This window comes from Rattus norvegicus, chromosome 1, assembly GCF_021556685.1.
Source record: "Rattus norvegicus strain SHRSP/BbbUtx chromosome 1, alternate assembly SHRSP_T2T, whole genome shotgun sequence".
Classification (NCBI taxonomy): Eukaryota; Metazoa; Chordata; class Mammalia; order Rodentia; family Muridae; genus Rattus; species Rattus norvegicus.
Genome location: NC_141534.1, coordinates 153,663,648 through 153,684,691, shown reverse-complemented (window position 1 = coordinate 153,684,691; position 21,044 = coordinate 153,663,648). Strand labels below are relative to the sequence as shown.

The window sequence follows — 21,044 nt, the reverse complement described above, 5'->3', positions numbered from 1 at the left end:
TGTCAAATGCTTTCTCAGCATCTAATGAAAAGATCATGTGGTTTTTTCCTTTGAGTTTGTTTACATAGTGGATTATGTTGATGGATTTCTGTATATTGTACCATCCCTGAAACTCGGTGATGAAGCCTACTTGATCATTATGGATGAGCATCTGATGTGTTCTTGGATTTGGTTTGTGACAGTTTTATTGGATATTGTCACCTTGATATTCATAAGAGAAATTGTTCTGCAGTTCTCTTTCTTTTTTGAGTCTTTGTATGGTTTAGGTACAAACAAAATTGTGGTTTCATAGAAGGAATTTGTTAGTGTTCTTTCTGTTCCTGTTTTGTGGAATAGTTTGGATAGTATTGGTATGAGGTCTTCTATGAAGGTCTGATAGAATTCTGCACTAAACCCATATTGTCCTGGGCTTCTTTTGGTTGGGAAAATTTTAATAACTGCTTCTATTTAGGAGTTATGGGTTGTTTAGATGGTTTATCTGATTTGGATTTAACTTTGAAACCTGTTATCTGTTTAGAAAATTGTCCATTTCTTCCAGATTTTCCTGTTTTGCTGAATATAGGCTTTTATAGTAGTATCTGAGGATTGTTTGAATTTCCTCAGATTCTGTTGTGATGTCTCCCTTTTAATTTCTGATTTTGTTAATTTGTACCCTCTGGTTAGTCGGGCTAAGGGTTTAATCTATCTTTTTGACTTTCTCAAAGAACCAACTCCTGGTTTTGTTGATTTTTTTGTATAGTTCTTTTTGTTTCTACTTGGTTGATTTCAGCCGTGAGTTTGTTTATTTCCTTCCTTCTTCTACTCTTGGGGTATTTGCTTCTTTTTGTTCTACAACTTTTAAGTCTGCTATCAAACATCTGAAGTATGCTTTCTCCTGTTTCTTTTTGGATTTTTTACATTATTTTTGATAGTTGTGTCAATGTTCTCTGTGGTATCTTCTGCCCCTGAGATTCTCTCTTCTGTCTCTTGTATTCTGTTGGTGATGCTTGCATCTATGACTCTTGATCTCTTTCCTAGGTTTTCTATCTCCAACTTTGTCTCCCTTTGTGATTTCTTTATTGTTTCTCTTTCCATTTTTAAATCCTGGATGGTTTTGTCTAATCCCATCACCTATTTGGTTGTGTTTTCCTGTAATTCTTTAAGGGATTTTTGGGTTTCCTCTTTAAGGGCTTCTACCTATTTATCTGTGTTGTCATGTATTTCTTTAAGGGAGTTCTTTATGTCCTTCTTAAAGTCCTCTATCATCATGAGATTTGATTTTGAATCCAAATCTTGCTTTGCTGGTGTGTTTGGATATCAAGTATTTGCTTTGGTGGGTGAACTGGGCTGTGATGATGCCAAATAGTCTTGGTTTCTGTTGCTTAGGTTCTTGTGCTTGATTCTTGTCATTGGGTTTTCTCTCCTGTTAGCTGGTCTTGCTGTCTCTGTCAGTGGATTGACCCTCCAGTGTTTCAGCACTCCTGTAGACAAGTTTTTTTCAGCCAGATCTGGGATCAGAGAACTGCTTCTGGGCTTGTGTGTCCTAAAGCCTCCAGGCAAGTCACTTGGAGCAGAAGAGTTGATCTTACCTCTGCTCTCAGGTGTGTCAGTGCTCTTGGTGACTGGCTTTTAGCTCTGGGCTGGCAGAAACTGGAAGGGTCCTGACCATGACTCCTTCTAGGTTCCTATATCCAGAGGGCACTAGGCAGGTTCCTCTTGGGCCAGGAATGTGAGCAGAAGTGGCGGTCTCCCATGAGCTCTCAGGATTGTCTGCACTTCTGAAAGTCCAGCTCTCTCCCCCATGTATTTGGGTACAGAGGGCTGTGGGAGAAGTTCAGCTCTGGGTACAGGCAGAAACCGGAAGTGTCCTGTATCAGAGGACCTTTGCCTTTGTGTGTCCTAAGGCTGCCCGGTAGGTCACTTGGAGCAGAAGAGTTGGTCTTACTTCTGCTCTCAGGTGTGCTGGCACTCCTTGTGTCTGGCTTTTGGCTCTTGGTGCAGCAGAAACCATAGGGGACCTGCCTCTGACTGATCTTAGGCTCCTATGACCAGAGGGCACAGAAGGCACTAGGCAGTTTCCTCTTGAGTCAGGAATGTGGGCAGAGGTAGTTGTCTCCTATGAGTTCTGAGGATTGTCTGCACTTCTGTGAGACCAGCTCTCTCTTTCATGGGATTTGGGTACAGAGAGCTGTGAGACCATTTCAGTTCAGTCCTGGGTCTAGAAAGAAACCAATAGGTTCCTGCTGCTTACTGCTCTTATATTCCTGTATCCAGAGGGCCCTAGGCAAGTTCCTCTTGGGACAGGAATGTGAGCAGGTGTGGCCTTTAATTTACTTTTTAATCATGAAAGAATCAAACATAGAGGTAGTGCTCAAGGAAACTTCAACTCCAGGTTTCTCATTCTTCCCCTATTAACCAGTCTGGCAACACAAATTGCTTTTTTTTGTCATGCTTTTTAAGAGTTCTCTATAAATTCTCTTACTGTTTGAGAATTCAGTTTTCCAAATCTTCTGATGCAATTAATTTTTTAAAGCATTATTGCTAGTTTTTATTGTATCTAATAGAAACTAACATTGGTTTATTTTAATAGAAATGTTCCAAAAGAAATGTAGCTAGCTTAAAGAACTATTGTGAAACACATTCAGGAGCAGATCAGAACAATAAGCTCAAACTTCTCAGCACACATTCTAGAGAACAGATTAGTGCAGAACAGATTAGTACCTTTCATGGTGCATTTGTCTTCTGCCAAGCAACAGCCTCAGCCTTGAGGGAGATTCTGAGAGAAGGGAACAACTCAAAGTCAAATTTTCGGTTCAAATTCTGCTTGAGATAGCCTTCCACATTGCTTTCTCTCTGATTTGTTTTCTCTGGAGCTCTCCAGACAGCTATCTTTACTATTTTCTGCTTCAGACAGTTCACCAAGGAATTCTCTCTTGATATTTTTAAATTATCTTTGGGTAGTTCATATCTTGCAGATCATAAGCCCAGTCTTTTATTTTTACATATCAATGTAATCATTTACTATAGATTCCCTTTTAATTATCTTATGAATAAGTATCCCATGACCCTTCCCTTTGATTCTTAGGAGACAGCATGCACATTTTTTTTTTAACATTGCAAAAGAATTCCAAGATCTGTCTGCAGATCTGTGCAGATGATAGGTTAGCTGGCTGGGATCCTGCCATGAAATTACCATTGCTACCATGTTTGGTACTGGACCTAAATTCCCTCTGTCCCAGAATCACAGTAATCTCAGGGATCTGTCTGTCAGGCATATACAAAAAACTTAGAAGGGTGGGATGCCTTATGATCACCACTTCTTAAATCTCTTTATCGCCTTCCTTACTATCTTCCTTACAGTTTCGCACAGAGTGCAGCTGATTTTGTTCTTTTAGATTCATAACTCTCTCATTCAATTCATATTGTATAATCATATTTTTCATAGCTGAGAATTGATATATTTTCAAACTCATGTTTTTAGAGTTTTCTTCCTTAGCTTTAAGAGCTGAAGGGTCCAGGGTTTATCATTTTGGTGAGATATTAACCATACCTTCACCTGTGGCTAATTGGGCTATCTCCGATTATCATGAAGTCTTTAACATTAACTGGGAGGACATCTTTGAGAGAGGAATGTGAAAATAAGTACATTGATATTTAAATAAGCCTAATGTCCACAGCAGCCATTGACACTTATGAAGGTCCATGCCTCCTGGCCCCATTCTAGGGCCAGGAACTATGTCATTCCACCTCTACCAAGTCCACACCTGACCTGGCAATCTTTGCTGCACATTCAAAGTCAATGCTATTCCAAAGACTGTCATTGTACACTATTAGGATGGATTTCCACTGTGTGAGTGTGTGTGTGAGTGTGAGTGTGAGTGTGTGTGTGTGTGTGTGTGTGTGTGTGTGTGTGACTATTTCATATTCCTAGGATGGTTTTGTTTTATTGTGGGAACCTGTATTTACTGTCCATTTGGACAGTTTCATCTTATATCATTAAAGGTAGGCTCTGCCTCAGAAAACATGATCTTTCCCAACCATAAGACAAAGATTGAAATTGCTGATACTCACATGCAACAACAAACAGAAATTGATTAAGTTCTAGTACTTTGTCATTTGAGTTTTATGTTTTTTCTTTTGACTCTCCTTACATTTTAAAGTTATATTTAACTTATGATTATGACTAAATTTCATGAGAACAAATGTTGAATTCTGAAACCTTTATACTAGCTATAAAAGTTTAATTTTCATAAGGAAAGTTTTGAAGTAATCCTCACACTTATTTCTGATGAATGACCTTATTTAGGATAGGAGATGGTAACTTGTCAAAGTTTGAAGATAGTCAGCATTTGACTAAGTCTAGTGATATCAATGATTGTCTTTAAATAACTTAAAATTTAGACTTTATATAAAATGTTCCTGAGTCTGAGTAACCCTTCCCTTTGTAGTATTTTTGAACAATGGCTCCGAAGACACCGCCCTCTTTTGGAAGTTTACCCAGAAGCCAATGCACCTATTGGCCATAACAGAGAATCCTACATGGTTCCTTTCATTCCACTCTATAGAAATGGTGATTTCTTCATTTCATCCAAGGATCTGGGATATGACTACAGTTACCTACAAGAATCAGGTAAGGCTCAGTTGCATTAAGATGAACTGTGTAGTCTAATGTGGGCAATCTCTTTTGGGATAGTAAAAAAGAAAAAAAATCCATCATATATACATTTTTTCCCAAAACTTTTTAAGAAACTTTATTATACAAATTTATAATCATGTGAACTAGAACTATATTTCAAGGATATTTTGTACAGCTAAATTATTGAATAATATAGGATTGGGAAGCTTTTGAGCCATTATTCTGTCCGCTAACAATTTTATGACCTAGGGATATTATTTAATTTCTGTGAATCACATTTTATTTGTTATATATTTAGATAGGAATGACTCAATGTATTGTTCTGAATCATGTTAAAGAATTCAGTCTATGCAGGATAATAGGGAGTTAGCAGTTTGTGATCTTTCACTGGGAGACTCTTAGTAAGATTACCAATACAATAATGGAAGCTTTCAAATCCAACTAGTAATGGATTTCAACTTCTGTAATGTTAATTAGTATTCCTTTGGCTAAAAGCATAACGTAAAGCCTTAGGACTAGAAGTATATACTGGTTTTGGTATTCCTAATTAGAACTACATTAATATCTTCTTGGTGAAGAAGTAATAGGCAATAATGAAAGCCTAATCCATGCAGAAACTTCCTAGTATTCTGGTCTACCTATTTGTTGCAATGACAAATGACTGAGAAAGACAAGTTAATGAAATTATTTTCTCATGGTTTCAGAGGTTTCAGATCATGATCGCCAGGTTTCATTGGTTAGAGCTCGAGGCAAGATAGAAATACCATGATGTTAGGAATATGTATTATGGACAAAAAGGAAGTCATATCCATGATGTATCCCTCAAAGGCAAGCTCCCAGTAACTTAATTCTTCCAATCAGGCTTCGCTTCCTACTTTCCAGCACACCTTAATTAGTACATCATATTGGGAATCTATCAATTAATTAATCAATTAATGTAGTCAGAATTCTTGTGATACAACTTCTCAAACCTATCAGCTGACAGCTAAGTCCTTAAAACATAAGTCTTTGGGTGTAGGGGTGGGTGAACCCTTTTTATTTAAAACACACACACACACACACACACACACACACACACACATATATATATATATATATATATAAATTTATTATTTGCTGGATAGGTATTAGTTTCCATAAAAGAGCTGAGAATAACAGTCTTATAGAATTGAAGTGAGTTCTTAAATGTTAAATACCAGTATAGGGAGGAAATAGGTTTTGACAGTTTCCTTAACACACTATGCTTTCACTATTGTATATAAAGGCTTCTATACAAAGGCTAGAAGAACATAATGTAAAACTACAAATAGTTAAATGAATGAAATATGAATAAGGTCATTGAATAAGGAAAAATGAACAAATGTGTGAGCCTTACTAACTCCTAGCTCTTACAATCAGCTTTAGTTCCATTGAAATGACTAATGTAATTTGGATATCAGTAAGCACCAAATCCAATATGGAAGTGTGTCATAATTAGTGTTTTATTGCTGTGAACAGATACCATGAGCACGGCAATTCATATAAAGGACATTTAATTGGGGCTGACTTACAGGTTCAGAGGTTCAGTCCATTATCATCAAGGTCCTAGTGTGACAGCATCCAGACAGACATTGGGCTAGAGGAACTGAGAGACAGCTAGGAAAAGAAAGACTCCCAGGCAGCCAAGACAAGTGTCTTAAAACCCACCCCTACATAGTGCCACTCCCTGGACCATGCATATTTAAATCACTACAAAGTCCAAAAGACTGTGCAAGGAAGTACAAAGACAGAACAGCAAATTTTTTAAGGACTCAGATATGTAAACAGTGATTTATATATAATTCATTATTGACAATGTTTAAAGAATTGGTAGGCAGCAGATAGAAAAGGGCAGCAAATATTCTAACCTGAAAGAATAAGACTAAAAATCAAAGATGACCACTGTATTTATGGAATATTGAATTCTTCTATTGGATGTTACGGACAAAGAAATTAACATTGAAAAGATTGAGATGTTTTGTAAAAGTTAACACAAATTGTATGTTTTTTTATGACTGGGGCATTTTCTGGGTGTGATCCAAGAACCAGTTTATTCCTCATTATATTTTTAGGACATAACTCATAGAAATTGGCAAATAAGTTAAACACTGAGTAAATAAAGAAGAAATTATAGGACTCCTTTGAAGCTTTTTAACTGGTGATGTAAATTATAGTATAATTTGCTGATATATTTAACAATGATAAAAGAAAGGGCCAGACACAAGGGGAAGCCCATATTTTTGTTATGATAGAATGATAAAATACGAAACATCAGGGTAAATATTTCTCAGCACAATACGATACATAGACTTGAAGCTCCAGATACCTAGACCTTAGATCTATATGAGAGACAAGAATAAAAACTCCTAATAGAAGGTGGAATATATTTTTGCTAAGTATGTTGAAATACACAGTATTGATTTGAAATACTTTACTGATTTACTATGCTTTTGTATAGCTATGAACTAACAAAGTTAACCTTAGAAAAAGTTAGTTTTAAAATAAATAATAGAAATTGCCTATTTTCTATCTTTTTAGGCATTCTTCATTACTGTTTCTTTATACATTCAAAGTAGTTAAATTTTATCTCTATTCATTGCTAAACTTCAAGATTTCTAAAAATATTATTAATTTTTTTCCAATAACTTAGTTCATGACCGTCATTATTCATCATTCAAGTATTCATGTTGATAATTACTTAAGTATTTAAGTATTAAGTATTCTGAATTTGTCAAACATTTTCTCTTGTAATCAGATTTAGTGATGTTTTACAAACTGAGAAGCAAGTGATTTTCTTTTAGGGAAAACTGATAAAAGGCAAGGACAGAAACATCAAAAAAAAAAAAGAGTTTATTTTGGCTTATGATTCCAGAGGTCTTGATGTCTTAATTCTAAAGAATGCATGTTAATGGTTGCTGTGCACACGAGATTTGTTTGTCTCTTAATTCACATTATTTAATTTATGTTCCCCCTTCAGGGGGATATCTTCTCTGCCAAGGTTAATGACCCCATTGATAATCAGAAACAGCACTACTGTAGGAGGCGAGGGTGTGTCTAATGAACTCAGCAAAATGGTAAATGCTATGAACTTCAGGACAGCCTGTTGAAAAAAAATTCTAAAAACATGAATTCAAAGATGTATAATTTCTCAACTATGCAAAATATAGGAAAGTAATATGAATTATACAAGAAGCTTCATGGGCCACAAGGAACAGAAGCAACTGCACTATAAGCCAATCCGTCAGAAAGATATTAAGGAAGTAGATAAATAGATTTGTAGGAATGGTGATCTCAGAGCCGGATCTTACCCAGCTAGCTTACTGTCTGTGCATACTTAGATCTCTGAATTCATTTAAAAAAAAAAAAAAACAGTACTTGTTGTTTGAAATCAAGGGGCCTAAGGTCATAAAAGGTTGACTCATGAGATAATCGAAAGGGAACATGGAGCAAATGACAACATTGATATGTAAATAAAAGGCTGGGCTTTGGTCTGAAAGAGAGACCTACCCAGAAAGAACTGTTTGGAGAGCAAATATTGCTTTTTTAGATATTTTCTAACAGGATTTCTGACCTTGGTCGAAAACCCAGGAATTTTTTTCTAGCAGCTTCTCTGACTTTGGTCAAAAAAACCTAAAAGCTATCCTGGAGAGCTGTTACAGCTGTTTTAGAATTTTTCTAGCAGCTTCTCTGACTTTGGTCAAAAAACCTAAAAGCTATCCTGGAGAGCTGTTACAGCTGTTTTAGAATTTTTCTAGCAGAATTTCTGACCTAGGTCTGAGGACCCAAGAGTTTTTTTCGTTTGTTTGCTTGTTTTGTTTTGTTTTGTTTTCTAGCAGCTTTTCTGGCATTGGATGGAAAGTCCATGAGCTATCTACCCAGAGAGCTTTTAGAATTTTTTTCTAGCAAGAGCTGAGTTGTCTGGAAATCTCTGGAGAGCTTTATCAAGCAGAAGACTGAGCTCTCAGCTTGTACCCACAATTGATGTCGAGTCTTCCAAACTCCCCTCTCAGGACCCCCTTTCCAAGTTGAAGCTGTTTCATGGCATGGAGAGATAGCTTAGTTAATGTTTAAGAGCACTAGCTGCTCCCTTTGATATCCAGGACATAAGAGAAATAATTATCCAATTTGCTACATGTTGACAGATATTTAAAATCAACTATGTATGCAAATAAATAGGAGTAGTTAAATCTAGGCATTTAAGTCCCATTATCAAACATATTTTTAAAATGTATTTAAGAGTGAGTCTCAGTATTACTGAAAATAAATGCCACATTTTCATTTGTTTCAATTTTTGATTATTTAAATTAATGGCACTCAAATCTAGACATTTACATTTTTATATCAGTCATTTATTGACATTTCTGGTGATGATAAACAACCAAAAAACAATCTATTTTCATTAAAACTAGCTTCTTGACTTCTAAAGGCTTTAGAGATAGATAAGATGATTTTTTAGAGAAAGGTAAATAAAAGAAACAGAAAAAATAGATATTTCTCCGTGTAGCCACCACTTAAGTTTAAAAAAAAAGTTCTATTTTTGTCCTTTTTTAATATTGAGTTTTAATATGCAATTAGTTATTAACAAATCCTCCAGGTTGAAAGGAGCATACTCCTACGTCATTCATTCAGAACATTATCAAACTTTCCAAATACCTCATAAAGTAAATGGTGCCTTTTTCCTTGATTTAGGTATATAATTTTACTATGAATTATTTATATGTAATTATCATTCCAGCATGCCATGAGTATATCTCTTTTCTTTTTGTGGGATGTGAAGTTAATTAACTTCTCAAAGTCATTAGAACTTTTGAAGAGCAAATATCAGCAAATAAGAATGAGATTAGACAAAACAATAATTTGAACATAAAATTAGAAAAACGGGAATACTCAAAGGATAAAAAAGGAGGAAAGGAGAAAGACAGAGGGGACCAGGTCTTCAGTTTTCTAGCTTTTGATTTTTTGCTTCTTATCTTGTGCTGGCTTTGCTTACTGACTTTAGTTCCTGAATCCACTGTTTTAGTTGCAGGATAGAGAATTCAGAGCATTCATTAGTAATATCATGAGTTAGGCATCTATTCTGTACATATCAAATATCTCTAAAGAAGATGATCATGAAAAAATTACTGTAGTTTCTACTTCAACAGGGGTGGAATGAAGGAGTGGGTAGCAAAGGTACTAAGGTATGAGTTAAAATTTTTTTGACTTGAATAAATTTTTTGCTAGTAATACTCTAATGAAAAAATAGCCCATAATTTTGAAGACTATACCTTAATCTTTCTTAAGACTTAATCTTTCCCTTGGATTCTGTAATCTATGATGTCTCATCAATATTCTCGTGGCATTTCATATAAGCAACCCAAAGAAGAAACAGTTTATAGAAGTTGCCTTCCATAAGCAATCTATCTCCTCTTATTGAGAGAGTACCAAGTGCGGGTTCTTTGTTTGCTGGAATTTTAAAATTTTCTAAATAGACCTTAATTGTATTTACGTAAGCAGAATATTTATAATTAGAAGCATATACATCTTAAATTATTCTTTGAATGAGTGTATGCCTTAAGTATATACGTGATAGTAAGACTATTATTTTTTCTAATTGTATATATTTGAAGCTAATTTTTAAATTCACATGTAATTAATTTACATGATTTTTTCTACAAAACCAACCTACTTCATCATATATCATTTGATAATTTATTTCTCGTCATACTATTTATTTATTACTTTAGAATTCAGGTACTATTTTATAATACATTTCTGTATTATATAATGAAATATTTTTAAGTGTTGGAAAATAATGTATTCCATTTATGTTTGTCTCTGTTTTGTATTTGCTTATATTTGACTCTCATACATGAATCATGTCATTGATCATGCTTAATAATTTCATTTTATCAAATGATGTTGTATGATATTTTAAAGGCTAGACTTTTTCAAATATCAAAACAAAGACATCACTTTCCATGTCTATGCTCTTAGCAGGTTAGTGTCCCAAGTATCATAGCTATACTTTTAAAAATTATTTCCATGTTTCTAAATAATATGTAAATAATAATATCTTTTAATTCATTAAGTCTATCTCAGGCGTCTTCATATATAAATAATGAGTTTACCTCTCTTACAAACCTATTTTATTTGTACCATCTCAATATGGTACTGTCACTTAAAGACACAGCTTAAATTTTTATTGTTTCTACATTGAATCAGTCTGTTATAGTTATTTCTCATATTATTTTTCTCTTAGAGCCAATGCTCCATATTTTTAATATATATTAATTTTAATTATTTTTACATTAGTTAATTAATTTATTTATAATTAATTTTATTATATACCAGATTTAAAAAATAAACTACAAATTTTACCTCAGAACATTGTAGTTAATGTAATGTAGTTAATGTCTAATTTATAATTTGTTTTCCATCGATATCCTTTGAATATCTCACTAAATCAGCCTAATATTTCTTCATTACCTTTTTGGAGTACAATAAGTACATTCAGTCATGGCTTAAACATCTACTTTTCTCATGGGGCTCAGGCACTCTATCAAATTTCAGAATTACTTCATTGTAACCACTGGCTTTTACTTTTCCACCCACACCCCTGTTCCTAATTAATTACTTGTAGCTTCAGTTCCAGGGGCTTGTTCACCCTGTTTATTTATTAATAAATGAGTAGGCCTTACACCAGGCTTCTCTGACTAGCCTATATCTCAGTTATCCTGTTTATATCATTCTGTGTTTGCCACATGGCTGGTTACCTCATACAACTTGTGCCAAGTCCAGGTGGTGAATCCTGCTGTGGCTATTTCTCAGAGCTCCTCTCTCTTTGCCAGAAGTCCCACCTTGTAATCTTTCCTCAGCTTATTGGTCATCAGACTTTGATTAACAATAATGCTTCCACACAGTATACAAGATATTATCCCTATACATCATAGTTTGGGTCTTCAAGGAGTCAGTATCGTACTGAATATATATTGTATTCTCTCAAATACAATGTGTTGATGTAATAGTAGAAGAAATGCCAGACCTATAATATTTAGATGTTTAGGGCTTCTTGGACTAAATAGAAAAATATTTTTTAGGAAACTCATGAAAGTAAAGGTGTAATTTGATTTTACGAAAAACTTTAGGAAACGTACAGGGAAATCGCACACATACATTATTTTCAAAATATGTATGTTAGATTATCTGAACTAGAAGATTCAGGGGTAGAAAATTATGTATGGGTGGCAGGAGTCACAAATGTACTAATCCCAACCCAGTTGTGTTATCTTATGAGGTTTGAAGTAATTACAGATGATCAAAGGCTGGGAGTTTTCCTCAGTTGAAATTATTTTAAAAACACTCATGACTAAAATCTATTGTCTTAAGACTGAAAATTGTAAAGATAGAGAGGTATCTAAAGAGTTTAGGGTTTGCTCTTCTAACAAAGGGCAGAAGTTCAAATCCCAGTACCAACATGGGCAGTTCATAACTACTTGTAGCTTCATCTCCAGGTGCCCATTCACCCTCTTTTAACCTTGATGCCATCTACATGTACATGCTCACATATATACACATATACATACACACACATAGACACACACAAACACACACACATATGCACACATACTTTGAAAGCTGAGATCTCTGCAAGAACAGTGTGCATGTGTCTTAGTGTTCTTGTGACTGCTCTGAGACTACACAGCTTTTTCCAGCTGTATAGTCAGAGTTATTCAAATAATTTAAATTATCCAACAGATCATTACCAGTTAATAATACAACTATGTTTCATACATGGGCAGTACTATTACACAATCATCAAAGGAATTGTATAAAATTACAACAATAATACCTAACAATATTATACAGTGAGGTTTATATGCAGGTTTCATGAAGTCCCAAAAGCAGAGAATTGTTTCCTCTTCTTCCTAGGGAGGAAACTGAGCCTGAGAAAGAATAGGTTAACTTTCCCCAAGCTTCTCTTTCTATTTACCAAGCAAAATAGCTGGCACTCAAACCCAAGCATCTTACTACTAAGTAGCATGCTAAAATGCTGTTATGTTGATGGTGATATCCCTGAAAACAGCATGATCTCTTTCTATTTCAGATCCAGGCTTTTACCGAAACTATATTGAACCCTACTTGGAACAAGCTAGTCGTATCTGGCCATGGCTTCTTGGAGCAGCACTGGTGGGAGCTGTTGTTGCTACAGCTCTAGCTGGGCTCAGCAGTAGGCTATGCCATCAGAAGAAAAAGCAACCCCAGGAGGAAAGGCAGCCCCTCCTCATGGACAAAGATGACTACCACAGCTTGCTGTACCAGAGCCATCTATGAAAATCCTAGGAAACAGAGTGGGACTAAAAGGTCTGACCTCACTCTACCTATTTGTTTGTGTTTCTACAATTTTAAACTAATACAAAACATAGACCATAGCTGTTTGTCTGACTGGGTTTTGCTCAGACCCATGTTTTTTTCCCATGCCCCAGTTTCTAAGGAAAGACTGGTATTTCCTAAAAAATAAATTGTATCTAAATAAAATTTCTGTTAAAAAATTTCTCTTGGGTTGGTTTTTATGAATGTGTCTTGGTGATTTAAAATAAAATCATGTCATTTGAAAAAAATAAAAAAAATAAAATCACAATAAAATTATAAAAAGTGATGCCTATGAACTTGAGGCACATTTTTGTTTTCCTTACTTCATTGTAAATTTCCAAGAAAATAAAATTTTGCTCTCTCCCTCCCTCTCTCTCTCTCTTTCTAAGTGCATGCATGTGTTCATGCATGCATGCGTGCTTGCGCGCGCGCGCGCGCGCGCGCGCGCGTGTGTGTGTGTGTGTGTATTTGTGCCTCTGTGTCCATGTTACATGACAATTTTGAAAATCTCAGATAGAAATGCTCACTAATTTTTGAACTCATTTCATTAATGATTAGGAGAGATGAATAATTACAAAATCAGTAACAGAGGAGAACATCTGCCAGCTTTCATTAGTTGTCATATTTAAGCTATTTTATCTACATTCAGTGACTGGTAGAAAACAATCAGGCAAGAGATCTGAATGTTCTGCCTAATAGAAGAGTGGCTTCTGGGAGGAGTGAACTATTACTAGAGATTATTACCTGAACATTACTCATAGCCAGAAAAAGAATCAAAACAGATGACTACAGTAACATCTGAAGCTTTGAGTCTGCCTGACTGTGATCAGTAATGGTCAAACTCAAGGGCCAAAGGAATGGAAACAGAAATGTGAAAAACCGTCTGAATCAGATTCTGATGGGAGAATATCAGGGCCACATCCAGTCTCATGGTACAATGGTATGGGTCATCTTTGAGACCTTCGCAACTCTGTGACGCACCAAAATTTGCTGTGAAAGTAGGTTTTTAGTGAAAAGTAAATTTTTACTTTAGTGAAATAAAATGTTAGTTTTACTTTTTAGTTTAGTAAAACTTTAGAAAGCAAAGTTTTAGTTTTCCAAACTATTTTTTTCTAGTACTGAACATCAACCCAGGGCCTTGTATATGCTATTCCAGCATTTTCTTGCACTCTTCTACCTAGGATGTATACATACATCTACCCAAGAAATGTTCATTACAACTGACAGGGGTCTTATAAACTGTTTTCCCCTTTATCATAATACAACGCCCTCCTTTGCCACTCTGCATGCCATCATAGAGTATTTTTGGTTTTTTTTTTGTTTTTGTTTTTTTGTTTGTTTTCTCTAGAGGCTCAACATATCTATATGAATAGCAGTCACACCATCTTTTTTGATTCTATATAGTTTCTTATTATGGCAACAAAATTGTATTATGGATATTTCAATGTATTTGAAAGTTTCATTAGATTCTCATCAACCTTATATATTTTAGTCTTGCTTACTGTGTAAATTTTATAAACTGTTTCATTTTTTATGCAATTGTCCTGTTGCTGCATCATTTTCTTAAGAAATAAATAACTGACATTCTTTCCTCCCTTTTCCTGCACTCTGGGTTTTATGTTTTAAAACTAGCTTTAGTCATCTTTTTAAAATCAAATCAAACATGTAATTCTCTACCTGTAGAGATTAATCTGGGATGGATAAAAGTCATTTTAGCCAGTGTCTCTACGAGGCTGACAACAAGCATAAGTCATTGATGAGCCTTTCGATGTTTTTATAAATTTACATTTATGAGATCAGTTGGCAGTTTATAAAATGGGATGTAAATTGAAAACAAGCTATTAATACCATTAAAGCCTTAAGATTATCCAGCTGTTGCAAACTACATATGAACAACTTAAATATTTTTAATGTTTCACTTAAGTTTTATATACTCAAATTTATTATTTGGGACTTTTTTTTAAAATATAGCAACATTCTAGGATGGAATAGAAAAAGATTCCTTAGCCTTAACCCCTAACTGATGCACTATGGGCAGTGATGGCTTCTCTTTCAGGGAGACTCAGTTTTCTATAAGAGTCCTGGTAGAATCCTCATGCTCCAGTAGCAGGGTCTAAACTCAGTAGCATATGCACAGCATAAGTTATAGTCAATGAGTTATTAAACTTAAAAAAGAAAACAGATATGAAGCTGAGGAGGCAATGAGGAAGGGGTGGGTCTGTGGAGAGTCACAGTGAGAAGTGGAGGGTAGATATATATTTATCTATCTATCTATCTATTTTTATTTTTACACTCTCCTCCCAACCTATCCTCCTACTGTTCCACAGACCTCCTCCCATCCTCCCTGTATCCATGAAGATGTCCCTACCTAACCCACACCAATAGACCTATCAACTCGCTGGGGCCTCCAGTCTCTTGAGGTTTAGGTGCATCTTCTCTGACTGAACCCAGACCCGGGAGTCCTCTGTTGTACATGAGTTTGGGGCCTCATCTCAGCTGCTGTATGGTTGGTGATACAGTGTCTGAGAGATCTTGGGGGTCCTCTTACAGAGTCGCCCTCATCCTCAGCTTCCTCAACTTCCTCTAGCTTTTCCCTAATTCAACCACAGGGATCAGCAGCTTCTGTTCATTGGTTGAGTGCAAATATCTGCATCTGATTCTTTTAGCTCCTTGTTAGGTCTTTCAGAGGTCAGTCAGGATAGCTCCCTTTTTGTGAATGCTCCACAGCCTCAGTAATGGTGTCAGGTCTTGGGGCCTCCCCTTGAGCTGGATCCTACTTTGGGCCTGTCGCTCAGGCTCTTCTCCATTTCCATTCCCTCAGTTCTTTCAGACAAGAACAATTATGGGTCAGAGTTTTAACTATGAAATAGCAACACCACCCCTTACTTGATGCCCTGTCTTTCTGCCGGAGGTGGGCTCTCTGGCTCATCTAGAGTACTCCCACTTTGAATTCTGAGAGTTTCTCACCTCCCAGGTCTCTGGAGGGTCCTTCCAACCTCCTACCTCCCAAGGTTCTTTCTGCTGGCCCTCAGGGCTTCAAGCCTTCCCCGCCCCATTCAATACCAAATAATGTTCCCCTCCCACCCCCCAATCCCGTTTCCTTCCTAGGCCCTCCCTCTCTTGTGGTTGCTTTCTTCTTCCTTCCAAGTGGGACTGAGGCATCCTCACTTGGGTCCTTCAGCTTGTTGACCATTTTGAGTTCTGTAGACCGTATCTTGGGTATTCTGTCCTTTTCTTTCTTTTCTTTCCTTTTCTTTTCTTTTCTTTTCTTTTCTTTTCTTTCTCTCTCTTTCTTTCTTTCTTTCTTTCTTTCTTTTATTTTTTGGCTATTATTCACTTCATAGTGAGTACATACTTTCTGAATGACAAAGTTATGATCTGATTCCTAAGTAATAGCAGTAGTAGCTTTTGCAGAGTATATACACCCCCAAATCTAAGTCTATATACCATTACAGCTACCTGAACATCTGTTTGTAACAGTACTATTCACAATAGCTAGGTAGTAGAGACACCTCAGATGTCCATCAACAGACAAATCGATAGAGAAACCATGGCATATATACATGGTAACCATTTGTTCAGCTATAAAGAAGAATTAAATGATGTCATTTGCAAGAAAAGTGATTAACTTATGGTTCATGGTGATGAATGCATAGATCAAGAAAATAACATTTTCTTGATACATTTATTCTATAGAATACATTTTTTCTATAGAATACATGTATTCTATATACATTTACTCTACATATATTTTATATGCATTCTATATGCATATGAGTGAATATACTCATATTTTCAGGAGAAACTATTTGGTTAAAAAAAAGGGTCCCAGAATGAAGGGGAAGAGAGGATATTGTGGGTAGTTTGGGGTGGCATCAATATGAGAAAAAGAAAAGTTATACACACATGAAAATGTTATAGTGAAGACATTATAACATTTATAATGTGTTCAGTAAATATATACCAATAGAGTGTACAATAAATATATGCCAAGGATAAAAGAAAAAATCCAAGTAGTTATGTATTTTACTTATTAAGACAAAATGAAATCAGCATTAACTTAGCCAACAGATACTTTGCTAGATTTTTGGGCTATAAAGATGATTAAGACCCATAAACCATATCCTACATTGAAAAATGCAAATGGAGGTCAGAGCAAAGTAGATTATTACTTATGAAATTATAATGAAAATATAACCATTCTAGAGTAATATTCTAAAACACCATTTAATAAGGTCATAAAATAGAAAATAACTACTGATTTCTATTCTAAGACATAATTTTTAATTTGGATTAATTTCTTCTTTGACAAATATAATAGGACATTTTCATCATTTATATACTGGACACAAGTCTAAGCACTACTCTATATTATATAGAATATGATCACTGAATATGGATGTATCATTTTATTTTAATGATGAAAAAGCTTGAATAACAAAGATATTCTAAGAAGTAAAAAAAAGCTATTAAATTGGCTGTATCACAACTTTTAATTTATGCCTCCATGACTTTAATTCTTATTCCTCATACAAAGTCATATTGTTTCCATGACTTCCACACACATCTTTGATTACTTCACTATCATTATCATCGTTACTAATAACACTGGGGATTTATTTTGTGTGATAGAAAATCTCACATATGTTTGCACATATATCATCATTCCATGGGTAGTGGAAGTTACTGAGCTGGGGGCATGCTCAATGGAAAAGAACACTTATGTGCAAGCAAAAAAGAAATAATTCGGATTCCAGCATCTATATGCAAAATATGGCCATGGTTACATGCTCACCTGTAACCTCAGTGTGATACACACAGGAAGTGTGATAGAGACAAAAATAAAATCACTTGAGTTTCTGTCTGTCTGACTAGTTCCAGCTTCAGGGAGAAGCTCTGTCTCCAGTGAATAAGTAGAAATTAACAAAGAAGGCACTTCCTTTGCATGTATACATGCATGCAAACATACATACATACAACATACATAGAAAGAGACAGAGACAGATATACAGAAACAAAGACAGCAGAGACAGAGAGAGATAGAGAAAATGAAATTGTACAAGCTTTTTTAGTTCAAATTGGTAGAAATGGATTTTTTTCATTGGCTAGTATGATTTTAAATTCAACGTTTGTCTCATCATGTAAAATTACTGGAATTCTATAGATCCATAAGGGCACTAATTCAAGAAAAATAGACACATACAAAGAAATAATTATAGATACAAAGACATTATCCTGCTTCATGTTGACAGTAATCTGACAGTTCCAGGATAAGCACCCATGTTGTAAGCACCCATGTTGGAATAGTAACTATCATGTCAGGTGAGAGTGTAGTAGTGAATCGTTAATCAGCTTTGAGTTCCTTGTGGGCCACATGAATGAAAGACAGACAGACAGACAGACAGACAGACAGACAGACAGACACACACACACACACACACACACACACACACACACACACACACACATCAGCTCAATTTTGATGATTGGCCACTTCCAAACCTTCCCGCTCCTAGCACACACTCCCCTCTTTTAAATCTACATTTTATCTTTGTTGCCCCAGTCTCAAGGTGGGCACTGGACCCTGGGGCTGCTTCTCTGACTCTTACATGGTGATGGGTCTTAATTTTGATCTCTCTGCTTCCCTGTCATCAGACATTTGTTCTATGCCCCCTCATGGTGGAATTTCTCCCTATGTTTCTTGCCTGGAAATCCTAAAAGAACTGCCTCTTTTACCCCACCCAGCCATTGGCTATTGGTTCTTTATTGACTAATCAAAAAACCAACTGGAAACAGGTACCCTCAGTGTCTGAATATGTAGAGTCCTGTGTGATTTGGGAAGCCAAATTAAGACAAAGCATTAGAACCAATCCCCAATGTTTCTGTATTGGCCACTAGGAGTCATCACAGTGTAATTTAAAGTAGATGACAGAGTGCATTTTGTTTACCTTGTGTATAGCCAGTCCTCTGAGGTAAAGGAAGTATTGGGAGAAAGATGGAGTATGATGGGATGGAGGACATGGTAAGACAATAGAAAAAGAACGAATTTTTTGGAACAGTTAACTGTACCACCATTGACCACATTGATCCATGGCATTAAGTGCTCCTTTAAATACTCCAGTTTATATACCAGGCACATTTCTTACCACCATTGGTAACCATCATAACCAGTAAAAGTGTTAAGAATATGTGATGGTAAAATGCTCAGCCTTAAACAGGATCTATCTCCCTATTTCTGATGCTTAAGCAAGATCAGTAAAAGAGTGTGTGGAAAGAATGTAAAAACCAGAGGGCAGAGGGGTATATAGCATATATAATTCTTCTAGAAATGACACAGCTATTACCTACATGAAGTCACCCAAGCTATCGTTACCTATACAAAAGCTGCACAAACATGGATATGTAGACATTTCATCACGGATGGGAGTGGCCTATGAGACTCTCCTTCTCTGAGGGACTAGTTTATAGCTGTTATAAAACAGAATGTCATTTTCTTCAGTGGTATAGCCATTGATAAGGTGCTCCTGTTCTGTCTTCCACCCATGTTTGTGTTAGCAACTATAATTATACTAAGTTAGTCACACACAAGAGGAAGGCATAAAAGTAAGAGGAGCACTTGTTGGGAATTCAATGGCTTTAGCAGGAGTGGAAGATGCATGAGAGAGAAAAATAAGGGATGAAATGATTAAAATTCTTTACATTTATCAATGAAACTGTCGCATAACAAAAAAGCAAATTAAATAAAAGAACAGGCTGTCTTTAGGGCTTTGGAGGAAAATAATAGCTAACATTTGTTTAAGTGTGACCTATAGTACTGTTGGTCAACAGCTCAATGCTAATCAATTAAGTTATATATTTAAATCTCTATTATATTTATTTATGTAAATATACTGTGTGTGTATGTGGGGGCATTTTTATGACATGATTTGTATGTACCAGACAAAGAACTATTTGGAAAAATTGGTTCTTTTCTTTAATCATAGTGGGTCTGGGTATCAAATTTAGGTTGTGATCTTAACCGTGGAGGTATCTTTCTATCCTTTAAATATTGTACATAGTAGATATTTGTGTGTGTTTTTATCTAGAAAAACAAATATCAATTGTTGACTGAAAAAAAGTCACAGATGCTCAGAAGAACCTAACTAGATGGAATGGTATAGGTTTCATTAATTCAAACGGTGTAGAGCAACTTCATATAATACAACTAAAACGAATGAAAATTGACATTTGTTAAATCTGCATTTCTCTTTCTTCCTCCTCCTTATTCTTCCTCCTTCTACCTCCCCCTGCCTCTTTCTATCCATTCCTTTCCTCTTCTTTTTTTTAAGTTATCTTATTTTACAGTCCAGTTATTATCCCCCTCAAGTTCTGCCTTCTGACAGTTCCTCATCCCATTACTCTTCTCCATGACCCCCAACTCTCCCAAATCCCCCTCCCTGGCGTTTCAAAGAAGATGTTCCAACACACACCACCAGGCCTTCCTAATCCCTGGGTCCTCAATTCTCTTAAGTGTTAAGTGCATCTTTCACTGAGACCAGGGCAGGAAGTCCTCTGCTGTACATTTGTCAGGGCCTCAGACAAGTCAGTGTATGCTACCTGATTGATGGCTCAATATTGGATAGATCTCTGGAGTTCAAGTTAGTTGAGACTGCTGGTCTTCCTATGGGATTGCCTTCCTCCTCAATTTCTTCCAGCCTTTCCCTAATTCAATCACAGGGGTCCCTGAATTCAGTCTATTGGTTGGGTGTAAGAATCTGTATATGATTTTTTCAGCTGCTTATTGGGTCTCTCAGAGGACAGCCATGCTAGGCTTCTGCCTTTAAGTACATCATAGCATCTGAAATAGTGTCAGGCCTTGGAGCTTCCCCTTGAAATGGGTGCCAATTTGGGCAGGTCACCAGACCTACTTTCCCTCAATCTCTTCTCCATTTTTGTCCTGAGAGTTCTTTTAAACAAGAACAAATCTGAATCAGAGTTTTTGACTGTGTGATGGAAATACCATCCCTTCACTTGGTAGCCTGTCTTTCTACTGGAGGTGGATTCTACAAATTCCCTCTCC

The 21,044-nt window shown here is 35.8% G+C and overlaps 1 protein-coding gene and 2 non-coding genes across 3 annotated transcripts in view; all 3 read left to right on the top strand.

Annotated features, from left to right (window-relative positions):
• Tyr (tyrosinase) overlaps positions 1-14,578 on the top strand; it is an 88,757-nt gene extending 74,179 nt beyond the window's left edge. The window contains 3 exon segments of the mRNA NM_001107535.1: positions 4,428-4,609; positions 12,720-13,926; positions 14,221-14,578. Of these exon segments, the coding sequence (NP_001101005.1) occupies positions 4,428-4,609; positions 12,720-12,946 (409 nt within the window). The 3' untranslated portion in view covers positions 12,947-13,926; positions 14,221-14,578.
• LOC120100220 (U7 small nuclear RNA) lies at positions 8,282-8,343 on the top strand. The gene has a single exon (XR_015655719.1). It is a non-coding gene; the product is annotated as a U7 small nuclear RNA (small nuclear RNA).
• LOC120100222 (U7 small nuclear RNA) lies at positions 8,358-8,419 on the top strand. The gene has a single exon (XR_015655721.1). It is a non-coding gene; the product is annotated as a U7 small nuclear RNA (small nuclear RNA).
• Positions 14,579-21,044: the final 6,466 nt, after the last annotated feature.